At 42.6% G+C, this 26823-nt stretch overlaps 1 protein-coding gene across 1 annotated transcript in view; it reads right to left on the bottom strand.

The window, feature by feature from the left end:
- Positions 1 to 1691: 1691 nt before the first annotated feature.
- Positions 1692 to 26823, bottom strand: part of ubtd1b (ubiquitin domain containing 1b) — a 93662-nt gene continuing 68530 nt past the window's right edge. Inside the window, exons 2-3 of the mRNA XM_080205942.1 lie at positions 17823 to 18050; positions 1692 to 2928 (exon numbers count right to left, since the gene is read on the bottom strand). Of these exons, the coding sequence (XP_080062068.1) occupies positions 2546 to 2928; positions 17823 to 18050 (611 nt within the window). The 3' untranslated portion in view covers positions 1692 to 2545. The remainder of the gene's footprint in view (positions 2929 to 17822; positions 18051 to 26823) is intronic.

Below are 26823 nucleotides of genomic sequence, written 5' to 3' on the forward strand. Positions count from 1 at the left end.
AGACTCCTACCCCCATTCAATCTCTTTGCTCTGCGCTGCTTAAATCTTGTTCAGATCTTTAAAAGGGACACCCTGCTTTCCCGTAATTTAGGCTGGCACTTATTAATTCGTGTTACAAAAACAGCATTGCAAAAACAAATGCAGCACCGCGAATCATCCATTATGAGGCCCGTGTTCAACATATCATAGTTCAATAATTCCTCTCCAAATAAAATTCACATTTTCTTCAATTCCAAGTTCTTTCCTGGAAAGGGGGAGCAATCTTTCGTTATTTCAACCAATAAGCCCATCTTTGAGAGCGCCGGAATGGAGCTATTAATAGTCTGAGAGTGAAAGTTCAGCTTCACTGAGTCAGGTTCTATCTTCATCTCATGCCTACACAAGCAGCAGCTTTTCAGTAACCCTAACCCAGACTGACTGAAATAATGCTGTGGCCAGTCACAGAAATCCTTACTACTGCTGCAAGGTCAGCAGATAACAGTTGACTAGAAATGGACAGTGTTTAAAACCTTGGTTGTACAGTTCAATCCCAATGTAGTTTTCTTGCTCACAAGATCACCAGGAATTAATCCTGTTCTTGTCAAATCACACACACCTGACCAAAGCATTGTGCCAAAATCGAAGGGGGTCTTGGGAAACAGTGAAACTACATAGCAGGTTAGTCAGCATGAGAAGGGCAAAAATACAGATTTATAGATCTCATTTTAGACTGTCCACTGGAATTGGAAAACAAGCACTAGGGATTGAGGGCAAGAAGTGAAAGCGTGACTGGCATTTTTGGATAACAAAATTCTGCCTCCAACTCCTCATTCTTTCTCTCCCATTTCTTTTGGTCTGGCACACAAGGCACATTCAACCTGAAGTCTTGAGGGTGACATGTAGCAGATCTGTCTATTCAGCAGGGGCAACTTGATGTTCCATTTGTGCTTTTATTCATCATGTGCTGGGTTTCCCCATTAGAACCTTATGGCAGAGAGGTTTAGAAAGTGCTGTTATCGGATTCTTGTAAGCTCTGAAATTTACCCAGTGAGGTGACAGCTCTGTTGGTATCTACAGTCTTAACATGTATAACAAATTAAAATGGGACATTGTCATTTGGTCATGAGGCTCCCTAGTTTCAAGTTCCTATCAGGAGGGTTTTGAGAGCTTCAGTTTCAACAAGGTGCCTAACACAAAATATTAACCTGTCTTTTCTCTGTATAGAGGCACAGGTGGTTTGCTTACATATTTCCAGCATCAGTTTTTTTTAATCATACCAATCTTATGCCTTTTAAAAAAATGGAAGCACAGAGTTACATTGAGACTTCAATTGGTGTAATTATACATAAACACACACAGCAAAATTTTTGGTGCTTAGCTGGGCCCTTACAGACCTACAGCAAACAAAAGTGATCAACCACTGCACGATTAAAGCCAATGTAAAACATTTGCAGTACACTTTCTATATAAAGCCTCAATACTGCTACTATAGAACAACCTTTAAAAGATCTTCACTGCAAAGTACCCAGATTGACAGGACCACAGTGAGATGGCTATTAAATCATTTTTTTTGAGATAGTGGAAAATGGAAACATGTGGGGGAGACAGGAGAGAGAGAGACAGAGAGCGAGCCAGACAGAGAGAGAGAGAGAGAGCGCGAGCCAGAGCCAGACAGAGAGAGAGAGAGAGAGAGAGAGCGAGCGAGCCAGAGCCAGACAGAGAGACAGAGAGAGCGAGCCAGAGCCAGACAGAGAGACAGAGAGAGCGAGAGCCAGAGACAGACAGGGAGAGCGAGCGAGAGCCAGAGACAGACAGGGAGAGCGAGCGAGAGCCAGAGACAGACAGGGAGAGCGAGCGAGAGCCAGAGACAGACAGGGAGAGCGAGCGAGAGCCAGAGACAGACAGGGAGAGCGAGCGAGAGCCAGAGACAGACAGGGAGAGCGAGCGAGAGCCAGAGACAGACAGGGAGAGCGAGCGAGAGCCAGAGACAGACAGGGAGAGCGAGCGAGAGCCAGAGACAGACAGGGAGAGAGAAACAGAGCGAGACAGATAGGGAGGGAGAGAGAGGGACAGACAGATAGGGAGGGAGAGAGAGAGAGGGACAGACAGATAGGGAGGGAGAGAGAGAGACAGACAGACAGACAGATAGGGAGAGAGAGAGAGAGAGAGAGACAGAGAGAGAGATAGGGAGGGAGGGAGAGAGAGAGGGAGACACACTCAAAGAGAGAGAGAGGGACAGACACACACTCAGACACAGAGAGACTAGAGACACAAACAGGAGAGCAACAGAAATCACCTTCATTTACAGTCAAAAATATCCATCGGCTAGCCAAAGGAAGCAGTATCAAGACTGCCAGATGTAAATTAAATATGATTCTTGTTTTTGGCCTCAAACTAAATTTGACTGACTAACTGACAATGGCCAAAGTAGGCCAGTGTACATATTCCAGTGCACTCCTACTCCAAGTTGCTCTTTATGCTGACCATGTTCCAGAGCCCTTCAGTTTTTCTTATATAAGATACATAGTCATTTGTCTTGCATATTTATATATTTTTGCCTGGTGGTTCAGTAAATAGCAGCTATCTCATTGACTATAACCTGTACCACAAAGTCTTTCTGGATTTTAGTTTCCTGCAGTCGCATTTTGTCAGTGAGCAATCTCCCCGAGAAGAACCAGCGCTGCCGTGAGGGTTCAATACCCTCCTCTGCGTGCAGCTGCCTCTTCAGCTGCCCGATTGTGTCTGCCATGCTGGCGTTCAGTTTGACGTCCTTCCCCGTGGATAAGCGCACCTTCAGCTGGAACTCTCTTTTGGCATTTGCTGGAGGGTCGGGTATGTCAGCTGATTCCTCATCGCACTTCTCGGTGATGAGGTTCAGGGGCGGTGCCAGACAATAAACAGGAAGCTGGTATCGGTTACCAAGCTCATCGTAACATTCTGTTAACGAACCTGAACAGAGCATGGGAAAGGGAGGGAAAAACATACTGTCAGTGAAAAATCAGTTCCCACTCATTAAAATCACAGAATCTTACAGTGCAGGAGGCCATTCGACCCATCAAGTCTGCACTGACCACAATCCCACCCAAGCCCTATCCCCATACATTTATCCTACCTAGCCCCTTTGACACCAAGGGGCAATTTAGCATGGCCAATCCACCAAACCCACACATCTTTGGAGTGTGGGGGGGAAACCAGAGCACCCGGAGGAAACCCACGCAGACATGGAGAGAATGTGCAAATTCCACACAGACAGTGACCCGAGCTGGGAATCGAATGTGAGGCAGCAGTGCTAACCACTGTGCCACCTTGCTGCCCCATTTTGTTCTGTTCTTCCTTTGTACATACCAGGCCTGATGCAAGACCAAGTTATCCTCCTTTTCCTCATCAAATTAATCTTTAACTACCCTCTGTATACTGATTAGGTAATTATAAATTATAATTTTAGTGTTGCTGTCATCAGCTATTTAAAAGGCAGCAGGTTCTAATAGTCAATAGTGAACATAATGGTTAATCAGATATATTTTGCAGCTTGCTCCAGGCTTTGAATAAGTGTGTTTAAAATGCAAAGCTTCAGATCATTGGTGTCTCCTCCCCACTTCAGCAACAATTTTCAATTCCTCGCCTGTGCATCTTAACACATAAAATCTCCTCTCTTTATATCATGGCACTACTATAAAATATACTATCACGGCTCAGTACTGTAAGAAAATTCCAAGCCACATTTCTTATTTTCTCGTGAACTGTCTACCAGCAAAATATCTTCTCGGGACAATTTTCAGAGAGAATGGCAATGCCAGTGGAAAATCCGGAGAGAATCCGGAAATGTGGATTTCCACATTTTCCTGTGCATGTGTGGGTGACAAAAATCTAATTGCTACCATGATAACGCTGAACACTAATAGCTTCAGTTTGAGCTATTGCAAAACCTGCACCATTGATATTTTCACATTTTTCAAGTCAATGTAAACAATATAAAGGAAACCTCAATTTACACAAAAACGCAGCTCACAAATAATTTATCCAGTTCATATGAGATTTAATAGTTTGTAATGGTCATCAATATGAACGGTGACTGTTTCTCACCACAGATGCTGCCTGATCATCTGAGGTTTTCCAGCATATTACCATCCTATGCCACATTTCCAGCACCTACGAGATCTTGCTTTTGTGTTAATAATTTGAACACAATTACCTCAGGTAGAAAAATGAAGTTTGAGAATAAAGCAGAAACATCATTAAACAAGAAAGAGGAGAAAGCTGAAGTCTCAGCATAATGCTAATGTCATACCTAGGCAATAGCTGAACCTAACTCGAGATACAAGTTATTGGCACGGTTTCAATATTGTGATTTTCAGAACAGCATATGCCTTTTTTTTAAACCTCCATCTCTCTCGCTTCTCCCAGGGTTTTTGCGCCCTGTTTGTGTTTTTGCTTTTTGTGTGGGCGCACACGGCCTTTGTCTTCAGCTCCTGGTCCTGGGCCTGACTAACGCATAAATACAGTCAGCGCATACGTGGGAGGCCTGAGGTTTGGGCGGTCTTGGAGATGCCAACCACAGAGCTGGAAACGAAGGTTAGTTTTAGTTTAATTACATGAATTTTGAATCATTTTGAATTTTTTTTTTGCAGCACACTGGTTGAGATTATGATTGGCTATTCAGCCACAAGGAACATCTGAATTCATCTGCAAGTGAGTTGTTGCTGTACTCTCCACCTTGTGTCCACACATGCAGAATGGCTTCTGCAATGTTGATCTGCAGGAACCAAAGCTGTTTTGCTTCTGGTCCATAAGCCAATTTTGCTGAAGTTGAAATGGTTCCCCTGCAGTGTATAGCTCACTTACATGTCGCAAGAGTGATCGCAAAGATATAGGTAACTATTTAAATTAAATCACATTTAACTTTGAAGACACAGTAAGAAGGCTCACAACACCAGGTTAAAAGTCCAACAGCTGACTGGCCTGATGAAGGAACAGTGTTCCGAAAGCTCGTGCTACCAAATAAACCTGGTGTTGAGACTTCTTACTGTGCCTACCCCAGTCCAATGCCAGCATCTGCACATCTTAACTTTGAAGGTTTGAGACAACCAGAACAAGGGAACATAAGCTTAAAATTAAGGACTATATCTTTTCCATCAGCATGATCACCAACCTCTCTCTATCTTTGCCTGACAGTGTCCAGCACAGGCACAGACTCCTGAGCCTGAAGGAAACTGCACGTGGTTAAAAATTTTCCACCTTTGAGTATTTGTTAACTACTTCTGCTTATCTGCTGCTGAAGCATTCACTCATGTTTTCACCACATCTAGACATGTATTATTTCAAACCTCTTCTGGCTAGTTACCCATCTTGCACCTTCAATAATGATTGCATCTAAAACTCTGCTGCCCATATCCTTCATGCCCAAAAAGTCCTGAGAGTCACTGACCTATAGTGACTCACAGTGAAGTAGCCCCCATTCTCATCCTTATTTTAAAGGGCCTCACATGGCTTTGCCCCTCCCATTCTCTAACCTTCACCAACCCTATATATCTCCAATACTGGACTCGTGAATCCCTGATTTTAATCGCCCCCGCCTTTGGTGGCCTGCCTGGGCCCTAAAGCACTAAAATTCTCTCCCTAAACCTGCCTCCTTTAACTTGTTCCTTGAAACCAACCTTTCTTTCGGTGCACTCTCTCCCCATATCTCATGTGGTTCACAATGAAGTTTTGTTTGATAGTGATCGTACGAAATACTTTGGGATGTTTTACTATCTTAAAGGTGCTATATAAATGCAAGCTGTGGATGCACATCAGGAAGAACTTTTTCCTCACAGAAGACCATTTAAGTTTATTTATCAAAGTAGGTTTACATTAACACTGCAATGAAGTTACTGTGAAAATCCCCTTGTTGCCACACTCTGGTGCCTGTTTGGGTACACTGAAGGAGAATTTAGTATGACCAATGCAACTAACCAACATGTCTTTTGGAGGGTGGGAAGAAACGAGAGCATCCAGACATGGAGAGAACATGCAGACTCTGCACAGTGAGACAGTGAATCAAGTTGGGAATCAAACCTGGGTCCCTGGGCCAGTGAGTCAGCAGTGCTAACCACTGTGCCACCATGCTGCTTTAGTGGAAATCTGGAACACTTGTTTGTTTTGTTTTGGTCTTCACGGAGGAGGACGTGAATAATTTGCCGGATGTTAGAGATGGAAAGGTGGTAGGACTGGAGGGTCTCGATGACATTACTGTTACTAGAGAGGTGGTGCTCGACAGACTGGAGGGGCTGATTGTGGACAAGTCCCCAGGACCGGATGGAATGCATCCGAGGGTCCTGAAAGAAATGGCGGAGGTGATAGTGGATGTCTTGGTGGTTATTTTCCAGACGTCGCTGGATTCCGGGGAAGCGCCGGAAGATTGGAAAACGACTAATGTTACGCCGTTGTTTAAGGAGGGTGCCAGGCAAAAGGCGGGGAATTATAGGCCTGTTAGTTTAACGTCTGTTGTAGGTAAAATGTTAGAATCCGTCATTAAGGAGGAAATAGCGAGGCACTTTGAGGGGAACTGCTTGATAGAGCAGACGCAGCACGGTTTCGTTAAAGGGAAGTCGTGTCTGACAAATTTACTGGAGTTCTATGAGGATGTGTCTAGGGCAGTGGATAGAGGAGAGCCGGTGGATGTGGTGTTTCTTGATTTTCAGAAGGCGTTTGACAAGGTACCTCACAAGAGGTTATTGCAGAAGGTCAGGGGGCATGGAGTTGGGGGTAGGGTGTTAGCGTGGATAGAGGACTGGTTGTCAAATAGGAGGCAGAGAGTGGGGGTCAATGGGTGCTATTCGGATTGGCGGATGGTGACTAGTGGAGTGCCCCAGGGGTTGGTGCTGGGGCCTCAGCTATTTACCATTTATATAGATGATCTGGAGGAGGGAACCGAGTGTAGGGTGTTGAAATTTGCTGATGACACCAAGATTGGTGGAAAGGCAAATTGTGCAGAGGGTGGTGAGAGTCTGCAGAAGGATCTAGATAGGCTGGGCGAATGGGCCAGGAAATGGCAAATGGAATTTAATGTTGGCAAGTGCGAGGTGGTCCACTTTGGTAGGAATAATGGTAGGAAGGATTATTACTTACGTGGCGAAAAACTGCAGCAGGCGACGGTGCAGAGGGACCTCGGGGTCCTTGTGCATGAGTCGCAAAAACCCAGCTTGCAGGTGCAGCAGGTGGTCAGGAAGGCAAATGGGATGCTGTCCTTCATCGCGAGGGGTATTGAATATAAAAGTAGGGAGGTCTTGCTGCGGCTGTATAGGGCATTAGTGAGGCCGCAGCTGGAGTACTGTGTGCAGTTTTGGGCGCCGTACTTACGCAAGGATATTTTGGCCTTGGAGGGAGTGCAGAGGAGGTTTACTAGGCTGATGCCGGAGTTGAGGGGGTTGAGCTATGAGGAGAGGCTGAATAAACTAGGCTTGTGCTCGTTAGAGTTTAGAAGAATGAGGGGAGATCTCATTGAGACGTATAAGATGATGAATGGGATGGATAGGATAGAGGTGGAGAGACTCTTCCCGCTCAGAAAGGATAGTAGGACTAGAGGGCACAGCCTCAAGATAAAGGAGGGGCGGTTTAGAACGGAGTTGAGGAGGAACTTCTTCACTCAAAGGGTGGTGAATCTCTGGAATTCTCTGCCCGTTGAAGTGGTGGAGGCTACCTCGCTAAATATTTTTAAGACGCGGGTTGATGGGTTTTTGATAAGAGAGGGGATTAAGGGTTATGGGGAGAGGGCGGGAATGTGGAACTGAGCCACGACAGATCAGCCATGATCTTACTGAATGGCAGGGCAGGCTCGAAGGGCTAGTTGGCCTACTCCTGCTCCTATTTCTTATGTTCTTATGTAACACTTGCTCAAAAAACTGTTTTGGCTAGCTAAACTGAAGGATGGAACAAGCTCCACAGGCTGGCTGGACTCCTTTTCCTATGAGTATTGTTTAAGGTCAAATTTTCTTCCTGAGAAACTGAAGATAGATTAAATGTTGGTCCTGATTAGATTTATGATCCAACAAGGAAGGCTCAGCAATCAAGACAGCTCCATTTTTAGCACTGCACAATCTGACAAGAACATTTAAATTTCAGACTTGGAATCATGCACTTGCCTCCTGGGCTAACAGAGGAGACAGGTTCTATTTTAATGGACTGAGGTTTAACTTGACATTTTATTGCTCAAAGTACAGGCTGTTTTAGTCCTGTACGTAAACAATTGGTCACTGATTGTTTCAGTCAGCTGAGTGTCAGTTGTTTGTAGAAAGCCATCACTCTACTGAGACGCCAGATCAATTCATCAAGCAATCTGCTTTTGTAGAACTCTCCTACCAGCAAGGCAGACAGAACCTGTAACGGGGAATGAGAAATCCCCGAGCTACACTACTAATGCTGCTTGGTCAGAGAGCGAGATTGTATATGGTGATGCAGACATCGGGGTCACTGACCATAAAGAAATTGATCTTAGTGGTGTGGGGTGAGCAATAACAGAACAGGAAGAACTCGGAGAAAATTGTTAAAGGCTGATGTAACTGTGTGCAAGGCAGAATTTGAGATTCTACCTTACACACAGGTAGATTTTACTTGCAGCCAACTCGAGGGTCCTGATGCAGCAAGGCACTGAAAGCTATATTACACTTTTCACAAAGCAAAGAGTGCAGCGAACACATGGGAAAGAAAGGTGAAGGAAAAGGAGCAGATTTAAGATGGGAGATTAGAAGATCAGCTTGGCTGGTTTGGTAGTACACCTGCTTGAACTAGGTGGTTATGGCTTCAAACTTCATGCTGGAAATGCACTGGCAACATTAAGCTGTCTGAGGTACTATCTTCTTAGATGACGAGTTAAACCAAGGCCCTACGTGGCTGTTCGGTTGAATGTAAAAGATCCAATTAGCACCACTCAGTGGAGCGGAAGAGTTCCCCTGGTTCTGTGGCTATCGCTTGCCCTTCAACCAACATCACTGTGCATTAAATGATTATTAATCACATTTGCTGTTTGAGATCTTGCACATATTAGCTGTCATGTAAAGCGATTAAAGTAAGGGATTCACAAGAGGCCCAGAATCTGAGGGACACAGAGGTCTCACCAGGGATGAGGAGAGTGGGGGGTTATAGGGATAGAGAGATGGCAGCGGTGAGGCCATGGAGGGATTTGAAAACCAAGATGAGAATTGCCAAACTGAGATGTTGCTCCCCGGAGCAATATGGGTCAACGCACATGGAAATTGTGGGTGAATGGAACTTAATATAAATTAGGATGCAGGCAAATGAACTTTGGATGAGCAAGTTTATGGAGGGTGCGCTTCCTTAGAGTTTGGCGGATGCACATTTAATCATAGAACCCCTACAGCGCAGGAGGAGATTGTTTAGCCCATCAAGTCTGCACCGATTACAATCTCAACCAGGCCCTAACCATGTAACTCCACTTACTTACCCTGCAAGTCCCCCTGACACTAAAGGAGAATTTAGTACAGCCAATCAACCTGACCTGCACATTTTTGGACTGTGGGAGGAAACCGGGGCACCCAGAGGAAAGCCATGGGAAGAATGTGCAAACTCCACACAGACAGTCACCCAGAGCCAGAATTGAACCTGGGTCCCTGGTGCTGAGAGGCAGCAATGTTAACTACTGTGCCACCAAAAGCAAATGACAGCAGTAGAATCATTGCTTCCAAAATGGTATTAGATCAGCATCTAATTTGAGGTGGCACAGTAGTTATCACTGCTGCCTCACAGCGCCAAGGACCTAGGTTCAGGTCCAGAGGCTAACTGTGTGGAGTTTGCACAACCTCCCAGTGTCTGTGTGGGTTTCCTCTGGGTGCTCCAGCTTTTTCCCCACAGTCGAAAGAAGTGCAGATTAGGTGTACTGGCCATGCTAAATTGCTCCTCAGTGTTCCAAGGGGTATAGGAAGATTAGTGGGGTAAATATGTAGAGTTACAGGGATAGAGCCTGTGTAAGATACTCCTCTGGCGAGTCGGTGCAGATTTGATGGGCCAAACGGCCTCCTTCTGCATTGTAGGGATTCTATATTAATCTGAAAAGAAAAAGATGCAGGGGGGTGGGCAAGTGGGACTAACGGAAATAGCCTTGCGGAGAGCCAGCACTAGTGTGGTAGTGTGAATGGTCTCCTTCTGTCCTGTAACTATTCTACGATCCTGAAGCTAAAGATGCAGGAGTGTCAAGAGAAGCAATTGCAAGTGATTCTTTAGCTATGATTGGATAAATAGAACCAGATAAGTGCAATCCCGCCTAACTGTTGGTGAAGAGGCATGGGAAAAGGATAGTGTACATCAGCTGTGACAATAGCTTTAGACATGTCTAGAAGAGACAGTTTATTAACTCTTCCTCAATCTCAGGCTGTCACATGGCCAAGGTAGTACTTTTGAAATTTGGTCAATTTGTACCCATTTAACTAATCACAATTTGTTTAGTGTTGCTGATTGAAGAATATTAGTCTCATTAAACTCAGTCCTTTTTTGAGTAGTGCCATCTTCTTTTCAAAATTCCTATCAATATGCACATACCAAATTGAAGGTACCAATAAGTCCTAATATTTGGACCTTGGGGATAACCAGTTGGGAACAATCCAAGCCTTCGAGCCCATGGCAATTCTTAAAAAGGTACAGAAATAGGAACAATTGAGCTAACTGGCTGATAAGTACCAGGTTGCTAGGACACAGGGGCCTTACAACCCTTAGTTTGGCATCACTAAAATGCTGTCCAGCACTTCTGATGCATCACTCTAGATTTCTTCCAATGCAAAAGCTTTAAGTGTTAAAATACAGCACAACTTTGGAAAAGGTCTCAAACTAATGGTACAGCAGGTCGTGCTTTACTAATCTAAGTGGACATATTATAAGAAAATCTTAATTATTCATAATGTTTTAGTGACATTGGTGATAACTGCATTTTTATCATTACATTTTGTTGAGTAAGCTTTATTATTGTTGACATGGATATGTACATTGCTAAAGGTTAACCTAGCAGCTAGCTGGGAGGTTATTTACCTTGTGGACATCTCATTTACTCAGTAGAAGCTAAGTGCACAAAGTGGTGTACGAGTTGAGTAAATGAACAGACAATCCCAGGTTCAATATATGGAGTTGGTTGATCAGTGGAGCATAGTCGTGTGTTCAGGTTTTTCCTGCCCATCCCACCCGAACATCACAATCTCTCGAACCATACTGTCATAGAAATGATTTGGAAAATGCCACCATGATCCAATCAGTTCCAAAGCCTAAAAATGCAACTCCTGTTCTGTTCAATTGTTTCTTTAACCAAGGCAAAACTAACTTGATCCCTCTGACAATTTACATTCCCATTGTCTTCCTGACATGTTTACTTAGTAAGTAATTTCCAAAAAAGTCCCAACTACTCAGGAAACCACAAGCCTCACAATGCATTCCAGCCTTCATACTTTTAAGAAGCATGTCCTTCAAACCATGCCCTGCCTTTGCATGTGGTCATGTCTACCGTAAATGAAGTATAATTAATAATTCCAACATCTCTAAACCCTGTCAGCACATGACTCAGAAAGGTCCTTCCAATAATGGTGGAGCAGAAGGAGAGGAAGAAGTGGCATTGCAAAACACTGGATGAAACCTTATGATTTCAAGCATGTTAGAACAACCAAGACTTATTCAAGAGAGAGTGCAGAGAAGAAATAAGTAAGTAACTAATTGCCGTAAGTATTGCAGACAAGACTTAGCGGGTTAGAGGGTTACAGTCAATTAAAACAGGGTGCTCAGACATAAATCAGTCTCCAAGTCATAATTTAACCTATTTAAAAGCACATTTTGATCTTGTTAATATAATTAGAGTAAAAGTACAATAACTTGGAAAATAGTTTGTAGGAGTTTCTCAGTCTTCCCGAAAATGGAACTGGGAGACAAACAGATCTTACCATTATAAACATGGACAAAGGAATTTATAATGGAAGAAGTTGACAGTGAATATATAGAATATTATATGTTTTATCAGCCGCAAGTGTTGTACCAAACTCAAGTCCTCTTGTAGCTCAAATTTCATGCCAACAAAACATTAACAAATCACAATGAAGAGGGCGGAATAGCATAAATCCAGTGGAAAGAAAACAGACTGAAAACCTTCCAAAGAGGAGGACAAAAAATGTACATGCAATCAGCAAATTCCATCAATAAAACAAAAGTGTAGTTGAATTAATAAAAAAAGTATTAAGTATTTTTTCAAAACTCTGAACTTTTCTGTTTTGTATAAAATATGCTAACATGTATCCAACCTTCTTGGAAGTATTTTCAAAAAGGAATAGGATGCTGCACGGTGCTAATTTATTTCCCAGATGAACAGTTAGCAAGTATCATTATGCAGCTAAACAGAGAACAGCAGAGATAGAGATGGTCTGCGTGCTCTGTAAAATAATATACATGGTTTGATCAGCTCCATTCCATCCAGAGCTCAACAAACATAGGAAAACAGTGGCAAATTCTGAAAGGAATACACCATCACCCAAAATCAGTGGGAGATTCTGGATTAAAACCCAAATTTAAACATTTCAGCAATGCCTTGGTCACTCCAATAAGTATGTATATTTGCTAAAGGAGGAACAATGGAAATTATTTTGATCTTTAAAGATTTATAAGGTTTTTGGCCTTCACTATAACTCAACTGCTAAATAGTTAGAAAATAAGAGTTGCTTCCCCAATTTACATTACAGTATGTATTTATGTGGCAAGTGAAGAGAACTAAATTTGTGTAGCCACCAGCTACATAAATGGTTCATTTACTTTGAGTACCATTCAAAAAGACATAGTTAATTGCCTTGAGGTACATCACAAGTTTCTTTCTGAATTCTCAGTGAAGATAGGTGTAGCTTCCCCACCCTAGCACTGCTTGCAATAGCGTACACTTTGCCATGAGCCAATCCATGGCCGATCAGCAAGTGTGCTTTAAAAAGTGTTTCGATAATTCAAAATGCAAGACAACGAAGCTGGCATTCACAGTAACTGCCAGTAGTTAACACAAAACTAAACCACCCAGTAACAGCAAGCACAAGACTCCCAAGTACTGCACTTTTTGGTTGCAGACTTGCTGGTGCCATTTTGAAACAGGCAAATCATAAATGTGAATTGGCTCAAGGTCCAAAATAAACATGGAAGGTATGGCTAAGATATGTCAAGGGATGGTTGTCAAATGTAAAACATGAAACTAGTTTTTGCTCAGAAGCATAAACCTGACCCAGTGCAAAAATAGTTAGACCTTTCTTTGTTGGTACTGTCCCACTGTGGAACGAGTAATATAGAATAGGAAAGTCATCAGGGTTGATTCCTGGTTCTCGGCTGGGACAGCAGTCAATATGTTCGATAACTTTGGAAAAAGAAAACCAAATTTAGCCTGTTCCTGATCACTATCCAATAATCCTAGTTGGAAAGTTTGGTATTAGAGATCAGAATCCATCACAATAGTGAATGAGAAGCTTGAGAGTTATTACTGAAAGGTTGCTTTTGCACAACTTTTGATGGAACAATATAGTAGCAATGACCTTAGACTTCCTGGCACAATAATATGATTATCCCTGTCTCAGCTAGGGTTATGAATACTAACCTAAGCATCTCTGCCTTGAGATTTCATTAAATGATCTCATATCCAGTCAAGCAGTTTCTCTCTCTTTCTCTTCTTCTCCCTGTCCTCCTCCATCACCACCATCACACCGCTCCAACTGCCCACCCCCCCGCCATCTCCAATATTGTTACAAACATAAGTACTCAAAAGTATTCAGTTTGCTTACAGCAATAACCTGGGGATTGACTCTAAACTCTTGGTAACTCCAGGACCATCCTGGAGGGTTAGAATCCTGGGCTGTAATTCACCTGATGCACCCATGAGATAAGGACAGTGGAACAAGGGAAAGAAATCTTAAAATTTTATTTTAAGACTTCTGGTATTCTGAATTCTTCTATTATTGTGGTACACAAATAGTTAAATGACAGCAACTATATTGGTATGTGCATCTGTTCAGCAATTTCTCCTTGCTTGATGAAACTTGCAAGACAAAGAGGCAAAAAAAAGATGAGTTTACCACAGCTTTTGCTACGGCCTATATGCATACTGCTACTTCAGCAGGAATGTACACTAAGAGTCAGGAATTTGTTAAGTCAAGAAAGCATCCAAGATTGGAAATGCATAATTATAACCAGTTTTAAATAAAAGCATGTATTTGGCACTAATTTACAACAGTAATGATTGATTGCCTGAGGTGTTTTTTCATTGGGTCTTCCCGGTTACTGGGTTTAATCAATCTGGCAAATTTCTCTGGTGTTGCTATCAATTGTGCAGGAGCCATGCATCAGCAGCTGGCTGCAACATAATATTAAAAGCAGCTCAAACTTTAGTCAGAAGCTACGCTCCAAGTGTCCTGGCAACAGATAATTTCTGCTCACAGATGAAGGGCGCTACCTGAATGAGATAGAGGGCTGGTGATACCCAAAACAGTGGATTCGGAAGGACAAAGAGACCTGATACAATGGCGCTGGCGGGGTGTGAGGGTGTGCGTGCATGTCTGTGTGTAAGACAGATAGGGGATCTGGGTGTGTTTGAGAGACCAGGGAGTGGGAGAGGGTCAGACTGTATGGGGGTGTGGTACATAAAGAGAATGAGTGATAGTGGGTCTGTCTCACTCCCAGTTTCAGTATTCTTAGAAAGCCTTATTTGTTCTGTGGTGAGGATCAATGAATCAGACACACAGACACACCCTCCTGTACTTGACTGATCATTTTTAATAGTTACTTTTTAAAATGATCAATTTATTGCTTTATATTTGATAGCAAATTGTTTCCTTTCTTTATAGTCAACTTTTCTGTGAAATTCATGAGGTTTAATGAAATCTGCTCATTGGCCCCTTGACTGAGATAAAAATGAAAACGTGACCCTCCCCCATGCAAAAAAGGTTGGCCAAACAATCACGATTGTTATAGTGTCTGCACCAACTCTCCAAACAAGCATTCTGATTGTGTTCCATTCCCCTGCCTTTTCCCAGTTCCTCATACATTACTTCAAGCAATCATCTGCTGCCCTCTCAATGCCTCCAATGAACCTGCCTCCACCACACATCCAATGCATGCCAGATCCAAACCACTCACTGTGTGAAAAGTTTTTTTCACATTATATTTGCTTCTTTTGCAAATCACTTTAGAACTGTGCCCTTTCATTCTCGGTTCCTTTTGCAAGCAGGACCAGTTTCTGTTTAATAAATCAACTTCAACTCCTCAAAAAACTCCAGCAAGTTAGTTACAGTTTAGAAATACAGACTGACTCTTCCCAGTCAACCCATATTCATGTGACTACAAATTCTGTCTCAGATAGCTGCTTCTAGAAGCTTGCCCACCACTGATGTTAAACTGACTGGCCTATAATTGCTGGGGCTATCGTTACAACACATTTTGAACAAAAGGGTAACATGTGCAATTTTCCAATGCTCTGGCATCTCCCGAGTCTACAGAAGACTGGAAGATAATAGACAGCAACCCTGCAGTTTCCATTCTTACTTCCTTCAATATGCATCTCATCTGGTTGCACTGTCTTGACACATGTCAGCACTGACGGTGTATTCAACAGTTCCTCATCAATTTTGAACCCTTCTAGGGACAAAGTTTCCTTGCCTGTCGCCATGTCCTGGGTAGCATCTGCCTCCTTGGTAAAGATAGATGCAAAGTATTCATTTAATATCTCAGCCATGCCCCCAGGCACCATGTGTAAATTCCCTTTTAGGTCCCTAATTAGCCCTAATCCTCCCATTATTACCCTTTTACAATTTATGTGCCTGCAGAAAGCTGAGATTCCCCTTTTTGTTGGCTGCCAGTCTCTTCCCGTAATCCCTCTGAGCTTCTCCAGTGTGTTTTTCACCTGCCCTCTGAACCTTCTGCACTCCTGTATACAGTTTGTATACACCCATAAGAACATTGTTTTCTTTACCTTAATTTCTATCTGCTTTTTCACCCAGGGAGCTCTGGATTGGTTTGTCCTATCTTGCTCTATTAAGAGAATATACACAGACCATGTCCAGACCATTTGTTTTGAAGGTAGCCCATTGCTCAGCTGCACTTTCTCACTGACCTTTCATTCCAGTCTAACCGGCTCAGTTCTGTTCTTAACCCATTGAAGTTGGCTCCCTACCTGTTAATTATTTTTACTCTGCCTGTTTTCCATTTCTATCATCATCCTAAACCTTACAATACAATGATCACCATCTCCTAAATGTTGGTCCACAGACACTTAATTGGAAATGAGGAGGGAGCCAGGTCCAACAGCACATAATTTCTTGTCGGATTGGACATACTGCTGTAGAAAATTCTCCAGAACACACTGAGGAACCTATGCCCCTCTCTGCCCTTTACACGACCACTGTCCCAGTCTGCATCCAGGTAATTAAAGTCCCTCATTAAAACTAGTCTATAATCTTTGCATCCCTCTAATTTCCCTACAGATTTGTTTCTCTCCATCCTTCTCACTAGTTGGCAGTCTATAGACTACACCAAGCAATAAGTACACCCTTTTTGTTCCTTCGTTCTATCCAAATTGATTCTGTCCTTGAGCCCTCTGGGAAATCCTCCTTCTTCAGCATGCAATGCTCTCCCTAAGCAATACCACCACTGCTCCCCCTTTCCTTCCTTTCCTAAGCACCTTGCACCCAAGAATATTTAACGCCCAGTTCTGCCCTCCCTTGAACAAGTTACTACCACCACATCATATTTCCACATGGCAATCCAAACCTGTAACTCCCCAATCTTATTTATCTTTATCTTTGTGCATTCACATATTACTTTTTCCCACCCACTTCACAAGCTTAAAACATGTAATATTTTTAACATTCCCTAGTTCTGATGGAAGGACATTGACCTGAAACATTAACTGTTTTGTTATGAATGGGTTAAGAGATCTTCCAATTAAGTCCTAATTTGATGATAATTATTCAATAGAAGTCATTGATATATAAAGGGGCACAGATGGCACTAATTGTTGGTGGAGTTGGATCAAAGAAATAATGGTATTTATGAAGTAGAACTTGTCTCTCTTTTACTCTACAGCAACCAAGCTCAAAACATGTTTCTGTCTCCACAGATGATGCCCACATTGAGTATTTCGAACATTTTCTGGTTTTATTTCAGTTTTCTAGCATCAGAAGTATTTTATTTTCAAGATGGAGGGGACCTTGAGTGACATTCCAGAGGGGAGTCAACATTCCATATCTAATGGAACAGGAGGAAAAATGATCCATCCAGAGTCAAAACTGGAGTGTGCACACAGATACATATTGCTAGCTATTTTAGACCAAAGCCACAGCACATATGAAGAAGAGTTCTGCATGGGGTGGGAACCAAGTTGTTGAATTTTGGATTAATTACACATTGTACAGCACACAGAGGCCATTAGCTCCAAGTGTTTTGGTCTGGTGTTTATAAACCACACAAACCACCTTGCTTTGCCTAACTGTATCAGGATAACCCTATATTTCTTTCTCCCTCGTTTATCTAATTTTATCCATGAAGAGTGGGTTCAGCAAAAGGAACACTGAAGACTAACCCTTAAGGTGGAGAACTTCTTCAATGGTGAGGAAGAGATGCATCATTTCTAGACAATACTAAGATTTGCAAAAGAAAGCTCTATATAAAAGGTCATAAGTACACCTGTAAGGTTTCACAGCCCCAGCATTTAAATGAGGGGGAAGATAGGGGGACAGCCAGCAGGGTATGCATTGCTGGTAACAGCTTAGGAAACTTCCTGTCAATTTTGTTGGTTTCAACTGAAGCTTTGCAGGATCCCAGACCATGCTGCAAGGCAGATTTTCAAACTCTGCTGTGCTTACCATGTGGTAAAGTTATGCTGGCACCATCTACTATAGCTTGGGCCAGTTCGTGATCGTTGCATTCAATAGCATAGGCAGCTGCCTTAAGGGCATCCCAGATTTCTTTGCGACCTTCAAAAGCAGGTGCTGTATCCCAGAATTCATCTCTTTTACTCCTCAGTTGGCCGTCTGTCATGGGATAATCACTTTTCCATTTTGGCCTCTCCTTCTTCAGAGGCTCATTTCGACCTGAAATCAAAAAAGCCTTGAATCAGCAAAGAAACTGGGACAGACTGAAGGATAAGAAAAACAATACTTTCCTGACGTTGTAATGAGGACAGTACCAGGTCATTACAATTAATTTTGTCAACCAAGTGCAATACAAGTAGCTTGCCATTCTCACAGTCACTAATCTTTAAAGCAGATTCAATATGTGTATTCTCATCATTCAGTGAGCTCTGAGTGATGACTTTGAACGACTAGAAGCTTGAATGTTTAGCCATGATTTTTGGCTGGAGTAATACAAACTGACCAGTGTAATTTGCTGTCCCAGATTTACTATCCAATACCTCCACTCCTGCAGGTCTCTTGGAAACTCTATGAAATAGTTAATTGCACACCAGCAGATAAGACATTATACATAACTATAATTCTTGTATTTAAAAAAGACCCTTCAATTTTAAAACATTGGTTCAAGTTGGGAGCTGCTGCTAAATCACTGAGCCAGTGTGTCAGACACACTTTTTATTCATTAATGGGACATGGGCTGGCTAGCATTTATTGCCCATCCCTAGTGCTCGAGAACAGTTGAGAGTCAACCACTTTGCTGTGGCTCTGGAGTTACATGTACAGCAGACCTGGTAAGGACAGCAGATTTCATTCCCTAAAGGACATTAGTGAATCAAATGGGTTTTTCCAACAACCGACAATGGTTTCATTGTCACCAGTAAATTCTAATTCCAGATGTCTTTTGATGAATTCAAATTCCACTCCCTGACGTGGTGGGATTTAAACCCGGGTCTCCAGGACATTAGCCGAGTTTTCTGAATTAATTGTCCAGTGATAATACCACAAGGCCTCCCACTTGTAAAGTTTTTTTCATTTATTAGTCACAAGTAAGACTTATATTAACACTGCAATGAAGTTACTGTGAAATTCCCCCAGTCGCCACACTCCGACGCCTGTTCGGGTCAATGCACTCTAACCAACTTGACCGTGGGAGGAAACCGCAACACCTGGAGGAAACCCACGCAGACATGGGGAGAATGTGTAAACTCCACACAGTGACCCAAGGCTGGAATTGAACCCGGGTCCCTGGCGCTGTGAAGCAGCAGTGCTAACCACTGTGCCGCCCTCAGGGCTATTCTGGTTATCAGTACTTGGCAATTTTCAAACTCCCCTCCTCAGCAGAAGTTACACTCAGACTGATCTGCATTTACTTACAGCAGTTAGACCATACAGCTTGAAAAAGACAGGCCAAAGCAAAGAACAACTTCAACCGAACAGGAGGATAGGTTTGTGCATTATATGGTTTATTGCTGCAATATAAAAACATCACCTAATCGAACCCGGGTCTCTGGTGTTGACAGACAGCAGTGCTAGCCATTGTGTCGTGCTGCCCCATGGGCAATTTTAATTTGCAAAACAGTTTGACTTAACTAGACAAGGGGAGAGAGAAATCAGGTTGTGAAACCTTAAAAAAAAGCTGGTCTGCAATATCTGTTGGCTGAAGGGTAGTCGGTACATTTGGCAATGTCATGATTCTTGGTAAGCTTGCAGGGTCAAAGGCAGACAATGTTGCAGTAATGCAAGAGTAGCTGATGCTAGAGTTCTTTTTATTCACTTGCGGGATGTGAGCGTCACTGGCTACGCTAGCATTTATTGTCCATCCCGTGTTGTCCTTGAAAAGATTGTGATGAGTCGCCTTCTTGAACTGCTGCAGTCCCTAAGGTGTAGATATACTACAGTGCTGTTAGGGAGGGAATTCCAGGATTTTGACCCAGCAACATTGAAGGAATGGCTACATATTTCCAAGTTAGGATGGTGAGTGACTTGGAGGGCAATCTCCAGGTGATGGCGCTCCCGTGTATCTGCTGCTCTTACCCTTTGTGATGGTCCAAACATGTGAAGGTTAGGTGGATTTGCCATTCTAAATTGCCCCTTAGTGTCCAAAAACGTCCTACATTAGGTGGATTGACATGATAAATGCACAAGGGTTATAAGGATTGGGCGGAGGGGAGGAATTTAGAGGAATTTTAGAGGAATTGGTGAAGACTCAAATGGGCCAAAAGGCCACTTTCTGCACTGTAGGGATTCTATGGTTCTAAGATAGTGGCCATGGCTTTGCAAGGTGCTATCTAAGGAGCCTTGATAAGTTTCTGCAGTGCATCTTGTGGATTGTACACACTGCTGCCATTGTTTTGTGGCAGTGGAGGGATTGAATGTTTATGGAAGGGATAAGTAATCAAGTGAGCTGCTTTGTCCTGGATGGTGCTCATTGTGCCAAACATTACATCTTTCCAAAATGTTGTCATCAGCCCCTTGAGCGAGAAAAAAATTGAAACGTGGCCAATGGTGTGATAAGGTTGGACAACTTTGATCAATTCTATTTACCTCAGCCTCTCCCTGTAGTAGTCCGTTCCACATGTGCAACAATCAACTTATCCTAAATGTCATTAATAACTGATTTACTTATGGACCACTAAAAGTGGAAACATTTTCTCCAAGTCGACCCTTTCCAGCTACTTCATTTTAAAGACTTCTATTTGTTCAACTCTCGGACTTCTCTTTTCTAGAAGCGCCCCAACTGCTTTGATCTTTCCTGATAGTTTTAACTGCTCAGTCTTGTACATCTTTTCTCCACTTCTCCTATGCTTGTAATAACTGTTTTATAACATGGAAACCAGAAATGTGCAACTGCAAATGTACAGTTCGGCTGCACTGGCCTTGCTTTGTTCTAACAGAAGCAGAGGACCTGGTTTTCTTTTTGAAGTCTAACCAATGTTTTACATCCTTAAAAACAAAATACTGTGGATGCTGGTAATCTCAAATAATAGAAAATGCTGGAAAGCTCTGCAGATTTGGCAGCGCCTGTGGAGAGGGGAACAGTTAATATTTCCCACCCATATGACTCTTCTTCAGAGTACTATCCCAATAACCCTGCACATTTACCATGGCTAATGCACCTAACATGCACACCTTTGGATCATGGGAGGAAATCCAAGCACTCAGAGCAAACCCAGCACACAGGGAGTGTGCAAACTCCACACAGAAACCTAAGGCCAGAAATGAACCCGGGTCCTTAATGCTGAGAGGCAGAAGTGCTAACCACCGTGCCACCATAGTTCTGTGCAAGTACACTGGTGAGAGTGTCACATTTTAGTTTCCTCCTTCAACTGTTTGAAGGTCACTGAGCAACTAGGAGCAGGGATGGTGAATCTCGAGGAAGTACACGAGAGCTGTTCAAAAAGAAAACCGGGTCCCCTGCTTTTGAGAGAACAAAGCAAGACAAGTACAGCTGAACTGTACATTTGCTGTTGGCTGCCATTTTAAACACAATGCACCTTCAGATTGCAACTCAGAGCTCCAGACTTTCAATTCAAAGACTTGGAACAGAAAACTGTAATGTTGGAGGAACATCATGGCTAAAGCGAAGCTAATCAACTCTATCAAAACCTTGCCTAAACCTACTGTCTGGAGTCCAGGAGAGCTATCACTTGACTTGGTTGTTGGTACCCAGTGGAAATATATCCAAGCATACGTGAGAACTGCTGGGACAAAGAGGGAGAAAATTAGAAGTAGGGAATGAAGTGTGAAAACGATGCAAGTTTGCCAATTAAAATTAAACTGGTGGCAATAAACTGACTTTCACTAAAACTCACTGTTGATCTGTAAATAAGAAACAGAAAAATACAAAACATAGCCATTATATTGTTCGTTTATGTGGAAGATATGACAAATGTCTTAGGTATGCAACACATACTGGCAGCAAACATAAAACCTTGGGAGGGTCAGGTGTATATGTACACATGCCTTAACACGAACAACTAACTGGGCTATGTTGGCACCAGAAACTCAAATCTTGTTTAACTCTCAATGGTATGTATTTAAAGAGTTTGCCAGTATGTTAGCACAATTCAATTTGTCCAAACTTCTCTTTCCTATCTTTGTGGTGCCTTGCACCTTCACCTAACTCCATAAATCAAAAAGAAAACCTCGTTAAATCAAATCAGCTGAGTATGTTACTTGCATTCCATTTTCAACCCATAGAAGAAGCAGGAGTAGGCCATTCGGCCCTTTGAGCCCACTCTGCCATTCATTATGATCGTGGCTGATCATCAAATTCAACATTGTTGATCCATACTATGCTTATTCTAGCTTTCTTTTGCACCAAAGACAATCAACTTGTACTGCTGCAACCAGCGACTCAAATTGCCTAAAGCTACAAAAGCAGCAAAACCAAAATTTCCAGATTTTATTCTTTCAATTTGAATTATTATTCTTTCTTGCATGCAAAGCATACCATTCATAAAGAAAGGAGAAAGTGCAGAATGTAGTGTTACAGTCACAGCTAGAGTGTAGGGAAAGATCAAGTTAACGTGAGGTAGGTCCATTCAAAGTCAGAAGCTGTTCTTGCATCGGTTGGTACATGACCTCAAGACTTTTGTATTTTTTTCCCAACAGAAAAAGGAGGAAGCGAGAATGTCTGGGGTGTGTGGGGGTCCTTAATTATGCTGGCTGCTTTGCTGAGGCAGCAGGAAATGTAGACTGAGTCAACGGATGGGAGGCTGTTTTACCTGATGGCTTGGGCTACATTCACGATCTTCTGTAATTCCTTGCGGTCTTGGACAGAGCAGGAGTCATTACAAGCTGTGATACAACCGGAAAACATGCTTTCTATGGTGCATCTATAAAAGTTGGTCCTTTCTGGTGGGGCAAGATTGAGAGAAAATCAGAGGCACCAACTCATAGGTCGCTCAGCTGATCCAACATGTTGGCAAAGCAGACCACTACACCACTGACAACTGAATGATTTAGCCACAAAATCCAATAAGTATAGCTTTATCTTCACTCCAAACATGACACTAATAACACCAGCAAACCGAAAATGACTTCAGCCTAATCACACTGGAAACAGTCACAAATCTTGCAATAATGCAAATCTCGTGGCAAGTCATTCAAACTAAATTTAAACAAACAGTGGGAAATGTCCACGAGAACAGAGCCTAGCTCAGCTTTGGTGGATTTCCATAACGTAATTTACATGCAAAAAGTTCCTGGCACTACTGCATGTAACAATGGCCTTTACAAATAGGGAATACACCAATCTCAATTAATAATAGAGCAGTTTGGGGTTGAGGAAAGCCATTGAAAAACTAAATTAAATCCAAGCACAATTCCATAATTCCAATGTACTGTAATGACATCTGTAAGAGTGAGGGGGATTCAATAATTGAGTTGAATAAAAAATATGGACTTAGATTTTTTAACAGGAAATGTAGGAAGGCTTGTTACAGGTGTGGTCTGCATAGCCAGGATCCACACACATCTTCAAGGCTTCCTGAAGCTGAAAATTAAATCTGCAAACTAATATTTCCAACCAACGCATCTGTAGCTTGGTTCTTCAATGAAGTAATGTCATAAATATTTAAGAACTTGTCTCATGAACTGACTCCAGCAACATCTCTCTTGTTCTATAAATTAGCTTTAGATTAAAGCCTTCAAACCCAGTTTCAGCTTGTGATTGCTACTCTATGCTCAGAGATAGGCACACGATGCCAAAGTTTCCATTTTATTACCTATTTACCCTAAAGTTTATTTATTAGTGTCACAAGTAGGCTTACATTAACATTGAAAGAAAGTTGCTGTGAAAATCCCCTCGTCGTCACACTCTGGGCCTGCTCGGGTACACTGAGGGAAAATTTAATATGGCCAATGCATCTAACCTGCAAGTCTTTCGGACTGTAGGAAGAAACTGGAGCAACCAGAGGAAACTCTCAGACACGGGGAGAACATGCAATCTCCGCACAGACAGTGACCCAAGCCAGGGATCAAACCCAGGTTGCTGGCGCTATGAGGAAGCAGTGCTAGCCACTGTGCTACACCGATAGTGACAGAAGAACCCTTGAAGGCAATTTAAGATGGCCAATCCACCTAACCTGCACGTCTTTGGCATGTGGGAAGAACACAGTTGCCAGTAGTTGAACTCTCCACTCACCTGACGAAGGGGCAAACCCCTAAAAGCTTGTGGGTTTACTATCAAATAAATTGGTTGGACTTTAACCTGGTGTTGAGACTTTTTACTGTGTTTACCCTAATCCAACAGCAGCATCTCCACATTGTGGGAAGAAACCAGAGAACCTGGAGAAAACCCATGCGGACACAGGGAGAATGACCTTCCACTGTGAAGCAACATTGTGCCACCATGCTGCCCATCGTATTTCAGGAAAAGCACACATCAGATTTCAGGAAAAGATGACTTGCAAACAAAGGGCTAGATGTTTTACTTTGATTGCGCTGAACGAAAACAATGTACTTTCAGGTTTTGCATTGATTTAAGCCATTGAAGATTCAATTTAAATTGAGGGTTCCATCTATCAACTACGCAATCCAACCATTTTGGAAACTAATTCAATTTTTCTGCAATTAAACTTCATTGACTGAATTAAGTAGGGACCATGCTGCTCACTACATTCCTCCACCTATTTTGAGCAATTATTCCATCCATTTCTGAAGGGGAAAAGGTCTTTCCTAGCACCAGTAGCAAGTTAAGAATTCCAAAACAATGGCAGAGAGTAGAAATATACATTCTGTTCAGTTTCTTTTTCCATAGCCCCTGATCTTTGCTGGGGAATAATTAGGCAGGCTATTGGTACCCTTCAACTCGTCAGAACTGGAAAAGGTTAGCAGGCTATTCGGCCAAGGAATTGGAAGAGAGAAAATACACCCTAACCAAGAAAGATGATGCCCTCAGCAAACATCACAATCTTCTAAATAAAATTCAGAAGATTCCAAGTCAGTCAGCCAGAGCATGTCTGCTGACATTCTTGCTTTTTGAGTCAGAAAATTGTGTATTCAGGAACGTCGGAATCGATGCTGTTGATCCATTGTATTACTGGGTCAGTTTCGATCAGCTATTTGGGATGCAGAGTGACGCCAACAATGTGGGTTCAATTTCTGTGCCAACTGAGATTACGCATGAAGGCCCACCTTCTCGACTTTGCCCTTTGCTTGAGATGTGGCCGCCCTTGGATTAAACTACTACCGGCCAGCTCTCCCCATTAAAGTGGAAAGCAGCCAAAGATCATTGAGACTATGGCGACTTTACCCTTTCACTACTGAGGGAACAATGCACCAAAGGTAATGCCTTTCTGGTACTTCATTTAAATTGATGTGCCATCTCTCCCCTTGGTAAATGTGAAATTTTCTATTGTACTGCTTCAAAGGCAAGCAGGGAATTATCTCCAAAGACCTGGCCAATATTTATCCCAGAAATCAACTACAAAGATTGTTTAGTCATGATTATTTTAATGTTTGTGCAAGCTTGCTGTACTTTTAAATTCCTTCTTGGGATCAGGGCATCGCTAGCTATGCATTTATTGGCCCTTAAGAAGGTGGTGGTGAGTTGCCTTCTTGAACCACTGCTGTCCAGGTAGTGTAGGCACACCTGCAGTGCTACAAAGCTGTTCCAGAATTGTGACCCGGTGACAGTGAAGGAACGGTGATACATTTCCAAAGCAGGATGGTGAGTGACTTTGATTTGATTTATTAATATCACATGTATTAGTTAGTATCAGTGAAAAGTATTGTTTCTTGCGCGCTATACAGAAATAATACCATGCCGAAGGGAGAGAGTCATAGCTAGGGTGTAGGAAAAGAGCAACTTAATATGGTAGATCCATTCAAGAGTCTGATGGCAGCAGGGAAGCCGTTTTGATCTAGTTGGTACATGATCTCAGACTTTTGTATATTTTCCCAACAAAAAAGGTGAAGAGAATGTGTTGCTGCTTTTCTGAGGCAGCGGGACGTATAGATAGAATCAATGAATAAGAGGCTGGTTTGAGTCGTGGACTCGGCTTCATTCATGACCCTTTGTAGTTTCCAAAGGCGGCACACCAAGCTGTGGTACAACCAGAAAGAATGTTTTCTATTATGCATCTGTAAAAGTTGGTGAGAGTTATAGCGGTCGTGCCAAGTTTCCTCAGTATGAGAAAATAGAGGCGTTGGTGGGTTTTCTTAACAATAGCGTCCACATGGAGGGACCAGGACAGGTTATTGGTGACCTGGACGCCTAAAAGCTTGAAGATTTCGATCATTTCTACTTCATCCCCATTGATGTAGACAGGGGCTTGCCATCCACTATGCTTCATAAAGTCAATAACTATCTTCTTCGTTTTGTTGATATTGAGGGATATATTATCGTCGTTGCACCAGTTCACTATATTCTCTATCTCCTGTGCTGTGTCTCATCATTATTTGAGATCTGACCCACAACGGTAGTGTCATCAGCAAACTTGAAAATTGAGTTGGAGGGGAATTTGGCTATACAGTCAGAGGTGTGTAAGGAGTGAGCACAGCCTTGCGCAGCACTAGTGTCGAGGATGATCGTGGAGGACATTGTTACCTATCCTTACTGACTGTGGTCTGTGGATTAAGTAGTCTAGGATCCAACTACAGAGGGAGGAGCCGCACCCCAGGCCACAACATTTGGGGATAAGCCTTATAGGAATAATGCTGTTAAAGGCTGAGCTGTAGTCTATGAATAGGAGTTTGACATTGTGTCTTTGTTATCTAGGTGTTCCAGGGTTAAGTGCAGGGCCAGGGAGATGGTGTCTGCTGTGGACTTGTTGTGGTGATCAGCAAATTGGAGCAGACCTAGGCAACCTGGGAGGCAGGAACTCATTTGTGCCACGACTACCCCTTTTGAAGCACTTCATAATGCCGGAGCCACCAGATGATAATCATTAAGGCACATTGCCTGACTTTTCCTTGGTATCTGACTTTTCTTTGGTGGTCATGTTTT

The sequence above is a fragment of the Carcharhinus amblyrhynchos genome, chromosome 17 (assembly GCF_965287045.1).
Source record: "Carcharhinus amblyrhynchos chromosome 17, sCarAmb.v2.hapA, whole genome shotgun sequence".
NCBI classification, from domain to species: domain Eukaryota; kingdom Metazoa; phylum Chordata; class Chondrichthyes; order Carcharhiniformes; family Carcharhinidae; genus Carcharhinus; species Carcharhinus amblyrhynchos.